The sequence below is a fragment of the Caretta caretta genome, chromosome 8 (genome assembly GCF_965140235.1).
Source record: "Caretta caretta isolate rCarCar2 chromosome 8, rCarCar1.hap1, whole genome shotgun sequence".
Lineage (NCBI taxonomy): Eukaryota > Metazoa > Chordata > Testudines > Cheloniidae > Caretta > Caretta caretta.
The window spans coordinates 11,334,670-11,355,394 of NC_134213.1; the positions used below are offsets into that span (position 1 = coordinate 11,334,670).

The 20,725-nt window shown below is 41.8% G+C and overlaps 1 protein-coding gene across 1 annotated transcript in view; it reads left to right on the forward strand.

The window, feature by feature from the left end:
* LECT2 (leukocyte cell derived chemotaxin 2) overlaps window positions 1-20,725 on the forward strand; it is a 62,548-nt gene that overhangs the window by 22,660 nt on the left and 19,163 nt on the right. The window contains exons 2-7 of the mRNA XM_075131948.1: window positions 2,206-2,343; window positions 3,989-4,138; window positions 5,029-6,061; window positions 9,252-9,348; window positions 10,560-10,711; window positions 11,340-11,495. Of these exons, the coding sequence (XP_074988049.1) occupies window positions 6,016-6,061; window positions 9,252-9,348; window positions 10,560-10,711; window positions 11,340-11,495 (451 nt within the window). The 5' untranslated portion in view covers window positions 2,206-2,343; window positions 3,989-4,138; window positions 5,029-6,015. The remainder of the gene's footprint in view (window positions 1-2,205; window positions 2,344-3,988; window positions 4,139-5,028; window positions 6,062-9,251; window positions 9,349-10,559; window positions 10,712-11,339; window positions 11,496-20,725) is intronic.

Here is a 20,725-nt window from a genome sequence, read left to right on the forward strand (position 1 = left end):
GAGATTGTATCCTTGCCGCTCCTGCTCAAAAAAGCAGCCAATAAGCATTCATCTCTTATCTTGGTTCAAGAGGATAGCATAAGACATTCAGCAAATAATTTAGTTTTAGCAAGTTTAACCCGTTCAACTAATTTCATGAGAAATCAGAACAAAACTAGTTGAAAAACAGAGAAGATACAAAGGGGGCAAATCTTGTAGTCCTTACTCAGCAATTATTCCCACTGAACTCTGTTTTCCTCTCAGTAAAGAAAGCAGGATTTAGTCAAGTGTCTGTGACAGGAGTAGCATCATACCTGTTAATCCAGGTTTCCAGAGAACCCTTCACTGACATATTAATTTCTAAGAAACAATAGAAACAAGTTTCAAAGGCCCATTCACCTAAAGTCCTCTGTGGCACAGCAATATTTTATATTCAAACATAGCTAAATTGTTTATTGTGCATGAGTTTGTTGAGAATTAGGAGAAAATCCTGGTTTTGGATATCTCTCAAGTAGAAATCCCCATCTGCTCAGATGTTTTGTATTGGAGCAATACACACTGGGATGGGATTTTCATCTCCAGATTAGCTCACATAATAAGACTGCCTCCTTTACACTGAATTGAAAGTATATGAATTTGGATTGGCTTGGAAGCCAGGGTGGCCTTCACTAGCATTCATAAGTAGCAGGATGAGAAGAAAGTCCAGTACCGTTGCGTGAACACAGAATCGTGGTGAAGCGTACAGAATGATTTCACTGATTTTTGTCTTTGCCTTGATTTCAGTTGGTAAGTCTTTAACAAAGTCAACTTGTGTAGATGAATTTAAACTGACCCAACTGAATTGATATCTATGGATAAAAGATGCTATATAAGAGCTAGGTATTAAATATTATTATAATTGAGATTATATTTAACTGTACATTCTATAGAAGTTTATTGTTGTAAAATGCTACAGTAAACTAGATTTTAAAATACAATAGTGGAGGAGTATTACACCAGTAAAAATCAGTTAAGAGATTATCAATATTTTCAGCAATAGACAGTTAGTTCGAGAGGTATAGGGGAAATGTAGGGAAAACATTTTTGCACTCTCTTGACAAACAAGTGTCTCTCGCTTGTCCTGAATAGAATACAATTTCATGAATGGTATTCCTGTATCTTACTTTTTCATTTGCTAGGGGAAAAACTGGCTATTAACTATTTCCTTTCCTAACAATCCTCTCTTTGCCTACTTTTCGTGGTTGGAAGGAGGAAGAAATTGCCTGTAAATGTGAACATTATTGAGCATGGTATAAGCAAGGTTCTGAAATTCACATCTTAGGTGAATGAAATGGGGGAAAATGACACCACCCCTTTGCTGTTGCTGCTGTTTGGTTGGAAAGATTTCTGGAAGGCTGGTTTAGCAGGGCAGCTGTATTTGTGATTACAAATCAAAGGTTGTGTGTTCACAAAGACATATCAACTAACTCACCTATCTCACAATGTCTAGTTTGGGCCCCTACACCCCTGCAGGGTCCCTTGTGGGACAGGACTCTGGATGGGTGCACGATTCTGAACTGGCAGATCACATTGCAGAGCCTGGGATCCAAATATGCAGTTGTGGGATTTTGCTATGTGCTTCTCAATGAAACATTTGGAATCCCATGCAAATTGTCCCAGCAGCAGCCTGGAACAAGCAGTTCCCTCATGACTCTCAACTTAGCCTCCTGGTCACTGCAGAATGTAGTCCACTCTGCTCCTTACTGATATCATTTAGGTGCAGAGGGGAACAACTAGGCTATACCGAAAATCTTAGTAAGTGGCAACTGATCATGCTAAGAAATAAGTTTTCAATTGGTTATACATTTCCAACTTTAGAAATCAGACCAACCCTAACCCTCCCCCCCCACCAAGTCATTCGTCTTCACAGAGGGTGAGTGACATTCTAAATTAAGCCTTTATTCTCTCTTTTTTAAAAAGAGTAGGTTACTTACTATTGTTAGAATTTCACGAAGAGCTGAATGTGCATTTTCAACCCAGATGACTTATTTTAGAGAGCAAGTGAGAAAATCCTCACAGCTCAGCTTTCGTAGATGCACAGCCAAGTCCAGAGACATAGTTAGTGAGGAGCTCCTCAGGAATTTTATTAGCACTTATTTCTATTCAGTTATACCTTATCACTTCACTGTAATACCCCAGTGTAACATGTCCGTGACATTTCTGAACAAAGTCTTTTGTACTTGCTAGGTGCTGCTGACGTTAACTGTGAGAAAAAACATGGGAAGTGCTATGACTATCGGCAAAAAAGATGCTGGTCTGAAATGCTTTCTGGCCTGTGCGGACCTAATAAAAATAGAAAATGCTGCATGCCTTGCTCTACTTCGTGTAAGTACAAGCTATTTTATAGTTTATGGATATCAGTTTTCCAAAGTATACATTTATAATACATCGAGACTGCATAAGAATAGTCTTAGAAAGACAAGGCAGGTGAAATAATATTTCATTGGACCAACTTCTGTTGGTGAGAGAGACAAGATTTTGAGCTACATAGAGCTCTTCCCCAGTTCTGAGAAAGGTTCTTAGTGTCAAGGCTAGCTACAGGATGGAAGAGAGTTTACCATACATAGTTAGCACATATTCTAAGGAAACATTCAAGGTGAAGTGGCCCTCAACTGACTTGTGACAAACCCTAAGTTCCCCCATCCCTTATCTGAAGTTTTCTTCTGAGGTACATCCCCTTCTCTTCCCTCAGATTCCATAGGAGAGAGAGGGGAATGGGCTGGCTGCCTCCTTCCACCAATTTGTGCTTTCATGGAAGTGTTGAGGAGACTCCTTCCCTCCACCCATATCCATGAGAAGGATCATCTGACTAGGTGGATTTCCATCCCTAAATTAGTAGGAGGACCAGAGAAACACCTCTTCCTGGTTCTTAGAATTATAGAATATCAAGGTTGGAAGGGACCTCAGGAGGTCATCTAATCCAACCCCCTGCTCAAAGCAGAACCAATCCCCAACTAAATCATCCCAGCCAGGGCTTTGTCAAGCCTGATCTTAAAAACGTCAAAGGAAGGAGATTCCACCACCTCCCTAGGTAACACATTCCATTGCTTCACCACCCTCCTAGTGAAAAAGTTCTTCCTAATATCCAACCTAAACCTCCCCCACTGCAACTTGAGACCATTACTCCTTGTTCTGTCATCTGCTACCACTGAGAACAGTCTAGATCCATCCTCTTTGGAACCCCCTTTCAGGTAGTTGAAAGCAGCTATCAAATCCCCCCTCATTATTCTCTTCCGCAGACTAAACAATCCCAGTTCCCTCAGCCTCTCCTCATAAGTCATGAGTTCCAGTCCCCTAATCATTTTTGTTACCCTCCACTGGACGCTTTCCAGTTTTTTCTTCTGCAATGGTTCTAAGTTCTCTGGAGAAAATTAAGCTCAGGGGAAACCCCATCCAGGCTATGGAAAACCAGCATAAGTGGATTTGAACCGTGCCTAGTAGCAGTTCTTTAGCCCAGCATGTCACTTGGTCACCGGCTGGGTCAAGCTGAAATCTTCCCCTCCTAAAAATATTGCAGATTTAGCCACGTAATGATGGTGAGGGCAGGGAATGGTGTGCCCTCCTCTGGAGGCATATGGATGGGACCTCTGTTCTAGCAAGGCACTATGCATTCATCTGCCCCACTACTGTATGGTACTGAGACCACGTCCAGATTTCCATATACTGCTGTGAGCAGTCAATACCAATAAAGTGCCAGCAAACTGAAGTGGTAATAAAATGATTAAGAGGATCAAAAGATTGGCTTTTGAGGAAAGATTAAAGAATATACATAGCTTGGCTAGATAATAACTAAGGGAGTCAGGATAACCAACAGTCCTGGAGAAAATCTTTCCTTGACAGAGGGACCTTACTAGCCATTTCCATGAGTTTGTGCCAGTGATTAATGGCAGTGTCACTATGATTGTGGTTACTAAAATAAATGATAGTATCAATTTCTAATGAGATTTTTAAAAACTCTATTATTTCTTAGGTAAAATGGATGAGCACCTGTGGTTTCTGTTCTACGATCGAGAGTGTTTAAACCACAGAGGGATATGTCAGTATAGGAGCAATTATTGTTCTGGTTCATACACTAACCATAGATGCGGGGGACCTCGAACGCGCCACTGTTGTTTGCTACGTAAGTGCAATGACTGAGGTTAATAAAATAAGATTTGAAAAGGATTTTTAGTAACTTCACAAAAAAGAACAAAATATTCATTCTGTTTTATAAGGAAAGGTAATTCACCCAATCTTATTTATTAATGGTTTGAAATACTTTGTGGTCTGTGTATTTGGACTTTCAAAAGGATCAGCCTTTGCAACATATGAATTCCTGGCACTAAATCATGCCTTGAGAGTAGAAATGGCCAAAAATTTTCCTTAAAAACCTTTTTTGCGAAAAAAATTGCCTTTTTATTTAGCACTCAATGCTTTCATATCCTATTGCCCCTTTTCTTAAAGTATCCAGTTTTTCATAAAATTGGAAATTATCTCTCAACATTCCAGGTTTCTTGGCTTTTTCCCCTTTTCTTCCCTTCTTTTTTCCTTGTTGACACTAAGTATAGAAGAATGTTTCATGTTCTCTGTGTATATAAAATCTCCCCACTGTATTTTCCACTACATGCATCCGATGAAGTGAGCGGTAGCTCACGAAAGCTTATGCTCAAATAAATTTGTTCATCTCTAAGGTGCCACAAGTCCTCCTTTTCTTTTTGCGGATACAGACTAACCCGGCTGCTACTCTGAAACAAACTAACACTATTTCTTTCCATTGTTCTATTTAATTTCATTCTAACCCCCTCCAGTTTTATGAGGACAAGGATTTGTGTTTGAGTCCCCTGTATCTAAACCTCCTCTTAAGGTTTTGTCAACAAGGTTGGATAGGCAATTGCTTTTCAGAAGGAAGTTTGATACTATGAAAGGAAAGAGAGGGGGAATGAAAGGAAGAGGGTCAAGAGTACATCCACCGGGTCTGAACATCTCATAATAAAATTATATGTAACCTATTTTTTCATTTTTATTTTACAGCTCAGCCGTATGGGAAGTAATGACTCCCTAAAGACATACACCTGGCAGAGCAAGAGCCAAGACTATAAATTTAACTCTCAGCCTCTGGATACCAGCAATAGATCACATTCCCCCCTTCCCCAATATAACTTCTGTTTGCCTTATTCATGCTTCAGCATTCTCCATTTCTTGAATTTCATGTAATTTGGTTTCACTACATTATTAGAGGGTTTTTCTGTTTTTACATTCAGCCATGCTCCAGACTGTAACTCTGTGGCTTTCCCTGATGTTAACTCCGAAGGTGTATCATATCTAGGATGTATAATGAAATAGACTTATGTAACTGAGCAGGAAGTGTCCCATTTTCTGTTGAGACAAGGAAGAACATTTCCTGGAACACTAATAAGGTTCTATTTGCCCACAACTTTTCCAAAATAAGGTTGATTACTCAGTGGTCACCTTGTGAAGTACATAATTGTCCAACTAGCGGATTTCCTTCCCAAAACTGAGGTGTGTGTTTGTCTTCAGGCCTGCCTAAGTAGCTTTACAGATTACCTGGGATTTCCTTCCCACCTTCCACTCAATTATCTTTCTGAAATCAGGAATTTAGCTACAGACTTATGAGGAATGCAGAAAAAGATATCTGCAATTTGTCCTTGAATTCTCCCCTTTTCTATTTTTAAACCCATTGTTGTTAAAAATACCCCAGACAAGCTAATTGCACTGCAGTCTCCAAAACCACATAATTACTTTTGCCAAAGGGTTAGGTGTTTCCACAATATTTATTATCTGCCCTGCCGGGACGCCCCCAAGAGAAGGTTCTGTTCCGGCTGGTATTTGGCTTTACAGATTAAGTTCTCAACCAAGAGAACGGATTCCTCTTAAATTTCTCCAGTAATGTTTGATTGGCTGGGAACTTAGACACAACCTCTTTTGGAATGCATAAATAGAAAGCAAAGTATTTTAGACCCTTCACTTGAAACCACAACTCTGGTGACACAGACGAAGATGCTCATAGTCAGAGCAATCATTGTAGCTACCTTGATTTCATCTGGTAAGTCAAAATAATTTCATAATATTGCTGATTTTAAACTAGCATTTTTTGCTACAAAAAAAAAAAAAACACCTCTTAAGGAAATAGGAGTAGATCTGGTCTTAACTGCCACTTGTGCTTTTGAAAAATCACATCTTAATTTTGTATAAATACTTTAATAGTAAAATCCATAAAAGTTATTGATAAAGATTACAGTAAAATATTGATAGTATTAATCTATGTCCATTGCATAAGAGAGACTATAGACAGGTAACAGTATATTAACTCCATCAGCAATTTGGGGCTTCTCCCAAAAACCTTGAAATGGTTTTAAATAATGACAAAGATCAAAAGGTTTAGACCATTTTAGACTGTTTCTCTATCTGTGATCCTTCAATCAAAGGACCAGAACCATGGAGGAAGAAATGTTCTCTCTTTTTAAGTGAATTGCTGTCATTCAATGTAAGTTTGTTGGATGTGATTATATTTACATATTTTTCAGTTACTACTATATAAAGGGCCTTTCCTCCAAGTGATCAAGTCCTGTGGAAGGAAACAGGTTTGAGAGAGAGACACACTTTTTATCTCAACATTTACTCTATATTCATTGTGAAGGCCTTTATGGAACCACTAGTATCTCAAAACATATTTCTCACATCCCTTCTTCACTAGTGTTTTGGTATGTGTATCCACTTCTGTATAGCCGTTCGATAGAATTGTTTATGCAGGACAACACCACAACACCCATTTAACCATAAATTCCTTTGTTAAATTTAAAGGCCAAATTGTCTTTTTGCAATTGCTCTAAATATGTCTAAAAGCTGAAGCAATAAGCAGTTACATCCATACAATAATACACTCCATAAGCATTTGATCAGAATACTCACAAATGGATCAGTCTCGGGATAACCCTTGCAACCTGGCTTGATTCAGCATGAAGGATCTGAGAAATACCCTTAGCAAGTCTGGTTCTTTTATACAATGCAGCAAACAACTGATGTCATATTGACTCAAGTGATGTCATAATAACCAGGTTTTGGCCTGTTTGGAGTCATTACTGGTTCATTAGGCACAATCCTCCTTTACTGTTAGAACCATTCCGGATAACTGGGGCCTTTTCCAAGGTCTTTTCCTCCTATGTTATCAGTTACCTCTTAGGTCCATTCCCCCACACCATCCCACCCCCAATTAAACCACATCTCAAGCCCAGTATTTCCAATCAAGCAGACCATTTTTCAAAGCCTTCCCACAACTGCTAACAGTAAACATGTGTTTTCTTTAACCAAGCTATTGAACCGCTTACATATCTATATTATCTGACAACAGCTATACCTACAGTATCTCTCTATGCAATCACTGTATCAGGAAACAAAAATTCTCTTGGGAGTTCAACTGGATTCTCTGAATAATTGTAGAGGATTTAAAAATACTATTAAACTACTGTGTGAAACCATAGAGCTATACTCTCCTGTGTGTAGAGAAAGGCATGTTATTCTTTCCCATACATCAGCTATGTGATTACTAGGTGAACTCATTATGGAGGTGGCGTACATGATTAATGTCTTGTGGTGAGTATCTGATATTATTACCTTTTCCCTCGACTGCAGATAGTAATAGCATGGTTGAAGAGGCATCATCCTAGAATATTTCTGTAGGTTTGTTTCTATATTAAATTGCCAAGGGATGGATTCTGCTACCTATACTCACATTGACAAATACATTATTCTACAAAGGGTCCTCAAGTAGGGCAGCTGCCCTACTCCCACAGAACAGGGGTGAAAAGCAGCCTTGGAGAGGGCTGCAGCTGGGAAATGGAGTGAGAACCGCTGGGAGAAGCTGTGGGGAAGCAGCCACAGCTGTGGACAGCTCATTTTGGGCCCAGCTAGCCCTTATAAGAGGGCAGTGGGCCAGAAGCTGAGGAGTCCCATTCTAGCCTTGGAGTGGGAAAGGTGAGCTGCCTGGGAACAGGGTGCCTGAGCAGAGCAGCTCTGGGGAAGGGCAAAGAGAGCTGGGGAGCTCCAGCCTGATAAACCCACAGGCTGCAGGCCTTGGTGAAAGCCTACAGAAGCACTTAGGCTGCAGAGGGGCAGCCTGAGGATAGGCAAAGACAGCAGGTCCTACCCCCTGGCCTGTGATAAGTGGCCATTGCAGTGCAGTCTGCCCCAGTGAATGGGAGCTAGCTGATGACTGGCAGTAGCCACTGAGGCAAGGTGGGTTTAGAGGGTTGGGGGTTCCTCTGGGAGGGGAAACCCAGAGTGGGGGTCCTGCTGGGGCAGAACCCCAGGGGAAAAGGCACCGGGGTCCAGGAGGGACACGGGGCCAGTGGCAGGGGAGACACTGGCATGCAGAGGGCACTCCAGTGCTGGTGAAGAGCTAATTCCCTGGACGACCAGCAGGAGGCACCGCAGTGGTGAGTCTCGCCCCGCTACAGGTCCATAAAAATAAATGCAGCAAATCTAGAATGAAGTATTGTTATGAGCTGGGTGGAACCTTGTTGGGCATAAATCTGCCACCTAGGATGAAAGGAGTATGCAAAACTGCCGGGGAGCTTTTGGCTGAGTACTGTTTTGGGCTGGTGTGTGGTATGGAGCAAAACTGGGAATATGAGAGACAGAGAGCGAGCCTAAAGGAGTATCAGAAAGTGCAGTGGCTGACCCTTGCAAAAAATTGGAGAAAGGTTTCTTGGTTCAGGGAGCTGGCTGAAAAGGGTGCTCTTGCTGTTTTCGGCTATTCGATTCTTAGCCTAAGTTATTATTTGTTATTCCTATTGCAGTATCACCTACGTGCTCCAGTCATTGGCCAGGTGGTGTACAAATGCACACACAAAAAAGAGCCTATGCTCCAAAGAGTTTACAATCTAAGTCAAGTATGGGAATCCTTTCAGAGTTCTGAAAGAAAAACTTGGCTTGGATCAATTATTCCTGTGTCAAAAATATCAAGATCTTCTCTTCTGTACTGTGTATTCTATTTAAAAGAAGAAAGAACACCACTCTGTTCACACTAACTTAAAGAAATAAAGAGCCATTCATCTGTGGCACTCACACAACCAATGTCTATTCGAAAGTGACACATGATAACGCATATTACTAAAGAAAGTTCAGTGTCCTCCTATTTTAAATCTATTAGTTGCGTACCAAACATTTAATATGTAACATTATGTTTTGTACAAGGCAAAAAAGCTTCAATTTTGTATATTCCATTTCTTCTTAAGTTGCTGCAGGACCATGGGGACAGATATGTGCCGGGAATCCTATGAACAAAGCAAGGGGCTGTGATGGATATGGCTGTGGATATTATGCAGCTCCAAGGTAGTATACCGAGAGCACTTTTTCTGTGTGTGGAACGAGTGTTTTGTTTGTTCGTTGTTGTTGCTAAAATAATGAGATGTTCACCAAGAACCAAAACTTCTGAGTTTAACCATCATTTAAAGCAATCAGGGCTTCTGAAGTCTGTCAGAATGATACCACTGAAGAGCAGTTCACTAAAGAAGAACCAGGACAACAATCCTTCCAGCGTGCATTAATCCCTCACGTGACAAAATCACTCTGAGAATAAGGAGAGAGTAGTCTCCATGACCCATTCAGTCCTTGGCCCTCATGGATGGGTCCTTAGTTACTTTAATGTTGTTTCTAAGGATTTTTGTGATAGGGACAGGACATTTGCCCACTAGGAACTGGACTCAGACCACCAGATTTCACATGCAGCTCTCTGAGGCTGTTCAGTTTGTTGTTCTAGACACGGGTGGGACAGAACTAGTTTAGAAATGACATTGAAATGGTCTCACTGCCACACACTTGAGTGACCTCAGTTCCGAACAAATAGGTCAGGTGCTCAACCTGTGTAAGTCAGCATAGCAGCAGTGAAGTCATTGCAGTTCTGCTGATTTACACTAGTGGAAGGTCCAGTGTTCTTTTGAGCCTTGTAAATGAGTCTGCAGCACCATCAAACTAACTGGAGATATTAAGAGTAGATGGAAATGTTTTGAACAGTTCTATCAAATTCACTAATTTGCTATTTTTTAATCTCAATGATTAAAGGCTTTTTTTCCTCTCAGATCTTCTTGAGAAATTTTCCTTTTGTTCAAGGAATTTTTCTGTTTTCACAAATATCAAAAACCTCAAAATGTGAAGTTTTTTTTTCATTTTAAACAAAGGAAATATCTATGTTGGGGGTGGGTAGGTTGTTACTTTTTGTTTTTTTGAAACCCTGGTATACCCCCAAAACACTAAAAAAGTATAAAAGTGAAGATTTTATTTTCTTCAATAAGTTTTATGGAAAATATAATATATTTTTGACTTGTTCTGGTAACAGTTGAGAGAGATTTGCAATTATTATAACTGGACTGAACCCTCAAACCCTTCTTCCATTGCAGAAATACAAAAATTTGAAACACAACTAAGCTACCAATGGTAGCCATACCCCCCTGTGTTGCTTTAAATCTACCTGGTGTATCTCGTGTGAGGCTTTAGGGCTAATGAACATGTAAGTCAGCATTGTCTCATTACTTACACATTTGCAGAAAGGACGGTCGAAGAAAGCACCTAGGGGTGGATGTTATATGCAGAGATGGCTCAACAGTGTATGCTCCTTTCACTGGCACGATTGAGAGACGAATTAACCCCCATGGAGGGAGCAGTGTCATTGATAATGGTGTCCAACTTCGTGGATCAGGTAACTGAGCTCCCATACACTAATATTTAAATATTTAATAAAGATTTGTCATTAAACAAGATTACCTTCTGTTCTTAACCAATTGGAGAGCTACGGTAGAAGCACAATCTAAACAAACTTAGACGGTAAGCAAATCATAACTGTGTAAAGTAGGCCAATGTCAACGTTTCACTCAAAACTATCTGGTCCTATATTTGAATACAGGTACAACTCTAACTCAAACACAAGGCAGGCCAAATTCTCCAACAAAAGCACCAGCAACACACTCCTTTTCCCCTCTAGCTCTCCACCCACTTAGACAAAGGAACAAAAATGAGGGCCTAAAGTGAAGGAAAAAAAGATGAAAATAAAAAGGAGCTTGAAATACATGATAGTTTGGTTCCGTAAGAAAAAAATTCCTCCCCTGACCTCCCAAAGACACCAGTCTAATAACACCAACTTCATGAATACTGTTAGCTGGACTGCACTAGTGCTCCCAGCAGTGCTAACACCAATGACAGTACAAGATTGGAAGATAATCAGAAAATTGTCAGAGTAAAATCAACCAAGGAGATCAGATGATGATCAAAGTTTGATGTTTCCTTTATCCTTCCTAAATCTTTTTCCCCCCTCTCCTCCTCCTCTCAAGGTTTCTGTGTCCAGATGTTCTATATCAGGCCTGTTAAATACAGAGGTCGGATCAACAAGGGGCAAACCATTGGAGAAATGATGCCAATGCAGAGAGTATATCCTGGTATAACATCTCATGTTCATGTCCAGAAATGTAACCGCTTTAATGTCACTCGCTACTTATAAATGGAAATGTATATTAAATGGAAATGTACAAAATCCCAAATAAAATCATCTGAGCAAACAAAAGCAAGTTTCTTCCGCCTCCTACTCAGAGAGGGTAAATTTAAAAAGGTAGTCCATGGGAAAAGACATTTTATACATACAGCAAAATAAAAATGTATATTACTCCCGGGGAAATTCTGCGCCACTGCACGCCCACAGAATTCATGTCCCCCACAGATTTCTTTGCTTCCCCATAGAAAAATGACTTTCTGATAGGAAAGCAAAGGGAAGCCACAAGAGCAGTCACATGTGTCTCCCCAGTGAAGAGGTAAATCACTGTGGGGGTGGGGATGCCGTGGCCAGTGGCTCCTACCCTGCGCTGGGCTCAGCTGCTAGATTTGGCTGGGCTGCAGGGGGAGGGAGGATGATGGGATGTCCTCTTTCCCTGCATGAAACAGCCAGGGCCAGGGGCTGGGCCTAAACTAAAATATGACTTAATTAGCTTCACAGAGACTTAGAGGGATAAATTTTGGGGTGACTCAAATATTGGAATAGAGCAGGATAGCTTTTTTAAGAAAGACAGGCAGGGAATAAAGGGAGGAGGGGTTGCATTATACAACAAGAATATGTATACTTGTTTTGAGGTCCAGAAGGAGCTGAGAGGCAGACTAGTTGAAAACCTCTGGGTAAAGATAAAATGCGGATGTTAGGGGTGACGTTATGGTAAGGGTCTACATCAAATCAGGAAGAGGAGGTGGATGAGGCATTTCTAAAACAAACAACAAAAATATCAAAAACAAATGACCTGGTAGTTACAAGGAACTTTAATTACTGAGGCATCTTTTGGAAAAGTAATAAGGCAAAACATAAAATTTCCAATAATTTCTTGGAATACATTGGGGAACACTTTCTGTTTCAGAAAGTGGAGGAAGTAAGCGGGGAGACAGCCATTTTAGACTTGATTCTGCCTAACAGGGAAGAATGGGTTGTGAATCTGAAGGTAGAAGGTAATTTGGGTGAAAGTGATCATGAAATGATGGACGTCATGGTTCATGCTGTTAGTCTTCTTGGCAACAAGGGCACACTGTTGACTCATATCCAGCTTCTCATCCACTGTAATCCCCTGGTCTTTTACTGCAGAACTGCCGCTTAGCCAGTCGATTCCCAGCCTATAGCAGTGCATGGGATTCTTCTGTCCTAAGTGCAGGACTCTGCACTTGTCCTTGTCATCAGATTTCTTCTGCCCCAATCTTCTGCCCCAACCTCATCAGATTTTTTCTGCCCCAATCCTCCAATTTCTCTAGGTCACTGTAGCCCTACCCTCCAGCGTATCTACCTTTCTCCCCAGCTTAGTGTCATCCACAAACTTGCTGATGGTGCAATCCATCCCATTATTCAGATCATTAATGAAGATGTTCAACAAAACCAGCCCCAGGACCGACCCCTGGGGCACTCCACTTGATACTGGCTGCAAACTAGACATTGAACTGTTGATCACTACCCGTAGAGTCCAACGATCTTGCCAGCTTTCTATCCACCTTATAGTCGATTCATCCAGCCCATACTTCTTTAACTGGCTGGCAAGAACACTGTGGGAGACCGTGCCAAAAGCCTTGCTAAAGTCAAGGAATAACATGTCCACCACTTTCCCCTCATCTACAGAGCCAGTTATCTTGTCATAGAAGGCAATTAGATTAGTCAGGCATGACTTGCCCTTGGTGAATCCATGCTGACTGTTTCTGATCACTTTCCTCTCCTCTAAGTGCTTCAGAATTGATTCCTTGAGGACCTGCTCCATGATTTTTCCAGGGACTTTGAGGTGAGGCTGACTGGCCTGTAGTTCCCCGGATCCTCCTCCTTCCCTTTTTTAAAGATGGGCACTACATTAGCCTTTCTCCAGTCGTCCAGGACCTCCGCCGATCGCCATGAGTTTTCAAAGATAATTGCCAATGGCTCTGCAATCACATCCACCAACTCCTTTAGCACTCTTGGATGCAGCGCATCCGGCCCCACGGACCTGTGCTTGTCCAGTTTTTCTAAATAGTCCTGAACACTTCTTTCTCCACAGAGGGCTGGTCACCTCCTCCCCATCCTGTGCTGCCCAGTGCAGTAGTCTGGAAGCTGACCTTCTTCGTGAAGACAGAGGCAAAAAAAGCATTGCTTTGTCCACATCCTCTGTCACTAGGTTGCCTCCTCATTCAGTAAGGGGCCCACACTTTCTTTCACTTTCTTCTTGTTGCTAACACACCTGAAGAAACCCTTCTCGTTACTCTTAACATCTCTTGCTAACTGCAACTCCAAGTGTGATTTGGCCTTCCTGATTTCACTCTTGCACGCCTGAGCAATATTTTTATACTTTTCCCTGGTCATTTGTCCAATCTTCCACTTCTTGGAAGCTTCTTTTTTGTGTTGAAGATCATCAAGGATTTCACTGTTAAGCCAAGCTGGTTGCCTGCCATATTTACTATTCTTTCTACACATTGGGATGGTTTGTTCCTGCGTCCTCAACAAGGCTTCTTTAAAATACAGCCAGCTCTCTGGACTCCTTTCCCCCTCATATTAGCCTCCTAGGGGATCCTGCCCATCAGTTCCCTGAGGGAGTCAAAGTCTGCTTTTCTGAAGTCCAGGGTCCATAACCTGATCTGGAGTGCACTGAAGTCCAAGAATAGGCTTCAGGAGGCTTTAGATGAGGGCTGCATGGAAGAAGGGGCTTGGAGCTGCTCGCTTCTTTCCTAGCAATAGTGGAACACTTGCAAACTGCAAATCCCCAGTTGTTATTCATTATTTATATTACAAAAGCACCCAGGAGTCCCAGTCATGGGCCAGAGCCGCATTCTGCCGTGGGCTGTACAAACAACAGACAGAGATTCCCTGCTCCAAAGATTTTACAATCTAAGTCAAGCATGGAAATTCTTTCAAAGTTCTGTAAGACAGACTTGGTGGTTGGATCAGTTATTCCTATGTCAGATAATATCAAAATCTTCTCTTCCAAAGTATGTATTCTACTTCAAAGTAAAAGGAAAGGGGACATGAAAGGAAGAGGGCTGAGAGTACATCCACCATGTCTGAAAGTCCCATAATAAAATTATATGTGACCTAATTTTTCTCTCCTTTTTTTTTTTTTTTTTTTTTTTTTTTTTTTACAGCTAGGCCATTTGGGAAATAACAACTCCCTAAAGGCATACCCCTGGCAGAGGAAGAGCCAAGAATACAAACTTAGCTCTCAGTCCACAGCTATCAGCAATAGATCACATTCCCTCCCTTCCCCAAAATAGCTTCAGTTTACCTTATTCATTACTCAGTGGTCACCTTGTGAAGTACATAATTGTCCAAGTAGCTGAATTTCTCCCCAAAGGGTGTGGGGGGGGAAGCGGTGTTTGTCTGCAGACCTGCCCAAGTAGCTTTACAAGTTACTTTGAATTCTCTTCCCACCTTCCATCCAATTAAATTCCTGATTTCAGAAAGATAACTACAGACTGCTGAGTGCAGAGAAAGATGTCTGCCATTTGTCCTTGAATTCTCCCCTTATTATTTTTAAACCCCTTGTTCAGTTGTTAAAAACACCCCAAACAAGTTAATTGCATTGCATTCTCCTATACCACATAAGTACTTTTGCCAAAGGCGATGCCACACTGTTTATTATCTGCCCTGCTGGGACACCACGAGAGAAAAGGCTCTGTTCCCAGTCAAGATAACTGACGCTCCTTAAATTTCCCTGATAATGACTGATTGGCTGGGAAATGAGACAACAACCTCTTTTGGAGTGCATAAATTGAAAGCAATGTATTTTAGATCCTTCACTTGAAACCACAACTCTGGTAATACAGACGAAGATGCTCATCGTCAGAACAGTCATTGTTGCCACCTTGATTTCATCTGGTAAGTCAAAATAATTTTGTAATATTGCTGATTTTAAACTAGAATTTTTTGCTGGAAAAACCACTCTTCAGGAAGTAGGGGCAGATCCGGTCTTAACTGCCACTTGTGCTTTTGAAAATCAGCATCTTAATTTTGTATAAATACTTTAACAGCAAAATCCTTAGAAGTTACTGAAAGATTACAGTAAAATAAAGTATTAATCTATGTCTATCGCATAAGAGAGACTATAGACAGGTAATAGTATATTAACTCCATCAGCAATTTGGGGTTTCTCCCAAAAGCCTCTAAATGGTTTTAAATAATGACAAAGATCAAAAGGCTTAGACCATTTTAAACTGTTTCTCTATCTGCAGTCCTGTAAGGGCCAGAACCATGGAAGAGGAAACATTCTCTGTTTTTAAGTGAATTGCTGTCATTCAATGTAAGTCTGTTGGGTGTAATTACATTTATGTATTTTTCAGTTACTACTGTATAAAGGGCCTTTCCTCCAAGTGATCAAGTCCTATGCAAGAAAACAGGTTTGAGTGAAATATACACTTTTTACCCCAACATTTGCTCTATCATAGAATCACAGAATCATAGAATATCAGGGTTGGAAGGGACCTCAGGAGGTCATCTAGTCCAACCCCCTGCTCAAAAGCAGGACCCATTCCCAATTAAATCATCCCAGCCAGGGCTTTGTCAAGCCTGACCTTAAAAACTTCTAAGGAAGGAGATTCCACCACCTCCCTAGGCAACACATTCCAGTGTTTCACCACCCTCCTAGTGAAAAAGTTTTTCCTAATATCCAAACCTCTCCCACTGCAACTTGAAACCATTACTCCTTGTCCTGTCCTCTTCTACCACTGAGAATAGTCTAGAACCATCCTCTCTGGAACCACCTCTCAGGTAGTTGAAAGCAGCTATCAAATCCCCCCTCATTCTTCTCTTCCGCAGACTAAACAATCCCAGTTCCCTCAGCCTCTCCTCATAAGTCATGTGTTCCAGATCCCTAATCATTTTTGTTGCCCTTCGCTGGACTCTCTCCAATTTATCCACATCCTTCTTGTAGTGTGGGGCCCAAAACTGGACACAGTACTCCAGATGAGGCCTCACCAATGTCGAATAGAGGAGGATGATCACGTCCCTCGATCTGCTCGCTATGCCCCTACTTATACATCCCAAAATGCCATTAGCCTTCTTGGCAACAAGGGCACACTGCTGACTCATATCCAGCTTCTCATCCACTGTCACCCCGAGGTCCTTTTCCGCAGAACTGCTGCCTAGCCATTTGGTCCCTAGTCTGTAGCTGTGCATTGGGTTCTTCCGTCCTAAGTGCAGGACCCTGCACTTATTGTTATTGAACCTCATCAGATTTCTTTTGGCCCAATCCTCCAATTTGTCTAGGTCCCTCTGTATCCCATCCCTGCCCTCCAGCGTATCTACCACTCCTCCCAGTTTAGTATCATCCACAAATTTGCTGAGAGTGCAATCCACACCATCCTCCAGATCATTTATGAAGATATTGAACAAAACCGGCCCCAGGACCGACCCCTGGGGCACTCCACTTGACACCGGCTGCCAACTAGACATGGAGCCATTGATCACTACCCGTTGAGCCCAACAATCTAGCCAGCTTTCTATCTACCTTATAGTCCATTCATCCAGCCCATACTTCTTTAACTTGCTGACAAGAATACTGTGGGAGACCGTGTCAAAAGCTTTGCTAAAGTCAAGAAACAATACATCCACTGCTTTCCCTTCATCCACAGAACCAGTAATCTCATCATAGAAGGCGATTAGATTAGTCAGGCATGACCTTCCCTTGGTGAATCCATGCTGACTGTTCCTGATCACTTTCCTCTCATGTAAGTGCTTCAGGATTGATTCTTTGAGGACCTGCTCCATGATTTTTCCGGGGACTGAAGTGAGCCTCACTGGCCTGTAGTTCCCAGGATCCTCCTTCTTCCCTTTTTTAAAGATTGGCACTACATTAGCCTTTTTCCAGTCATCTGGGACTTCCCCGGTTCGCCACGAGTTTTCAAAGATAATGGCCAACAGCTCTGCAATCACAGCCGCCAGTTCCTTTAGCACTCTCGGATGCAACTCGTCCGGCCCCATGGACTTGTGCACGTCCAGCTTTTCTAAATAGTCCCTAACCACCTCTTTCTCCACAGAGGGCTGGCCATCTATTCCCCATGTTGTGATGCCCAGCGCAGCAGTCTGGGAGCTGACCTTGTTCGTGAAGACAGAGGCAAAAAAAGCATTGAGTACATTAGCTTTTTCCACATCCTCTGTCACTAGGTTGCCTCCCTCATTCATTAAGGGGCCCACACTTTCCTTGGCTTTCTTCTTGTTGCCAACATACCTGAAGAAACCCTTCTTGTTACTCTTAACATCTCTCGCTAGCTGCAGCTCCAGGTGCGATTTGGCCCTCCTAATTTCATTCCTACATGCCCGAGCAATATTTTTATACTCTTCCCTGGTCATATGTCCAACCTTCCACTTCTTGTGAGCTTCTTTTTTATGCTTAAGATCCGCTAGGATTTCACCATTAAGCCAAGCTGGTCGCCTGCCATATTTACTATTCTTTCGACACATCGGGATGGTTTGTCCCTGTAACCTCAACAGGGATTCCTTGAAATACAGCCAGCTCTCCTGGACTCCTTTCCCCTTCAAGTTAGTCCCCCAGGGGATCCTACCCATCCGTTCCCTGAGGGAGTCGAAGTCTGCTTTCCTGAAGTCCAGGGTCCGTATCCTGCTGCTTACCTTTCTTCTCTGTGTCAGGATCCTGAACTCAACCAACTCATGGTCACTGCCTCCCAGATTCCCATCCACTTTTGCTTCCCCTACTAATTCTTCCCGGTTTGTGAGCAGCAGGTCAAGAAAAGCTCCCCCCCTAGTTGGCTCCTCTAGCACTTGCACCTCTATGTTCATTGTGAAGGCCTTTGCAGAACCATTAGTAGCTCAGACATATTTCTCACATCCCCTCTTTACTACTGATTCAGTGGATGTATCCACTTCTGTATAGCCGTTGGATATCGTTGTCACCACCGTAACACCCATTTAACCATAAATTCCTTTATTAAATCTAAAGGCCAAATTGTATTTGTGCAATTGCCCCAAACATGTTTAAAAGCTTAAGCAGTAAGCAGTTACATCCATACAATAATACACATCCGTAAGTATTTGATCAGAATACTCATGAAAGGATCAGTCTCGGGATAACTCTTGCATCCTGGCTTGCTTCAGCATGTTTGGATAGGATCTGATAAATACCCTTAGCAATCCTGGTTCCTTTATATAGTGCAGCAAACAAGTGGCTGTTACTGTGTAACATGTTGCTGTTACTATCCTAGCTAAAACCCACATTTTGGACTGTTTGGAGTCATTACTGGTTCACTACGCACACGCCTCCTTTGTTGTTAGAACCATCCCGGATAATCTGGACCTTTTCCAAGGACTTTTCCTCTTATGTTATCAGTTACCTTTTAGGTCCAATTTTTCCAGTTAAGCCACATTTCAAGCGGAGTATTTCCAACCAAGAGTAACATTTTTCAAGGCCTTCCCATGACTGTTAACTGCAAGCTATAATTTTTTTTAACCAAGCTAATTTAACCCCTTATATACCTATATAATCCTATAGTACCTATACCTACAGTATCTCTCTCTATAATCATTTTTATCAGGAAATAATAAATGCTCTTGGAAGTTCAACTGGATTCTTTGAATAATTGTAGAGGATTTAAAAATACAATTAAAGTGTGAAACCATAGAACTGTACTCTCCTGGGTGTAGATAAAGGCATGTTATTCTTTTCCATACATCAGCTACATGATTTCTAGGCGTACTCATCATGGACATGGCATATATGATTAATTTGTTGTGAGTATCAGATATTGTAACCTTTTTCCTCTTCTGCAAATAGTAATAACATGGCTGAAGAGGCATCATTCCATTCAGCACAAGAATATGTCTATAGGTTTGTTTCTCTATTAAATTGCGAAGGGGCAGATTCTGCTACCTATACTCACATTGAAAAATACATTATTCCACAGAGAGTCCATAAAAATAAATGGAGTATATCTGAATAAAGTACTGTTATGAGCTGGATGGAACCTTGTTAAACATAAAACTGCCACCTAGGACAAAAGGACCGTGAGAAACCGCTAGGGAGCTTTTGCCTGAGTACTATTTTGGACAGCTGTGCAGTACGGGGCAAAACTCGGAATATGAAAGAGAGAGCGTGTGCCTAAAGAACTAGGGGTCCCCAAATGAAATTAATAGGCAGCAGGTTTAAAACAAACAATGGAACTCCTTGCCAGCGGATGTTGTGAAGGCCAAGACTATAACAGGGTTCAAAAAAGAACTAAGTAAATTCATGGAGGATAGGTCCATCAATGGCTATTAGCAAGGATGGGCAGGGATGGTGTCCCTAGCCTCTGTTTGCCAGTGGCTGGGAGTGAGTGACAGGGGTGGATCACTTGATGATTGCTTCTTCTGTTCATTCCCTCTGGGGCACCTGGCATTGGCCACTGTCGGAAGACAGAATACTGGGCTGAATGGACCTTTGGTCTGACCCAGTATGACCATTCTAATGTTCTTATGTAAAGAAGTATCTGAAAGTGCAGTGGCTGACCCTTGCAAAAAATTGGAGAAAGGTTTCTTGAGTCAGGGAGCTGGCTGAAAAGGGTGCTCCTGCTGTTTCCTGCTATTCGATTCCTTCTGTGTTCAGAGACACAGGACTTTATACACTCTTTGTAAAGAAACAAAACTGCATCAGAAAAAATACCAGATCCTATCAAGTTCTACTTCCAACTGGAACATCCCCGGAGCCCCGAAACTTGGACTAGTTGCTTGGGTAAAAAGGGGTAACATTGATGCTAGGAGCAGGATCTAGCTTCTAAGGAGAGAGATTGTGAACTGGTATTCTTATTGGACCAAGATGGAACAAATAACGGAGGCACCAGCAGAATTGTATTGACCTTCTTTAGTATGGTCAGTAGATGCCTTTCCCAACCTGCACAAATACTATATATAGATTCCAAACTCATCTCCTTGCTGGGGTCTGCCTTTCTTTAAAAAAAGAGAACAGTAAGGAGCAGCTCAAATCATCTTTCTCTGATTCCTCCCTCAGGACTGCTTTCCCTAGACAGAGCTACACCCACATCTCTTCTCTCTAGGTGGGATAACAAGTCATTGCCCACTTACCCCTTTCCCAGCAGGGTAATAGGATGATATGTTTCAGGCCAATGACAGCCTTTTACAAGGATCTTCAAGGACTACGTCATATTGCAAGTACTGTGATGACATAGTTACTTATTGACCAAACTCCAGCCTGGGATATGCCCAGCAGTTACTTCAGTGGGTGCCGCACATGTA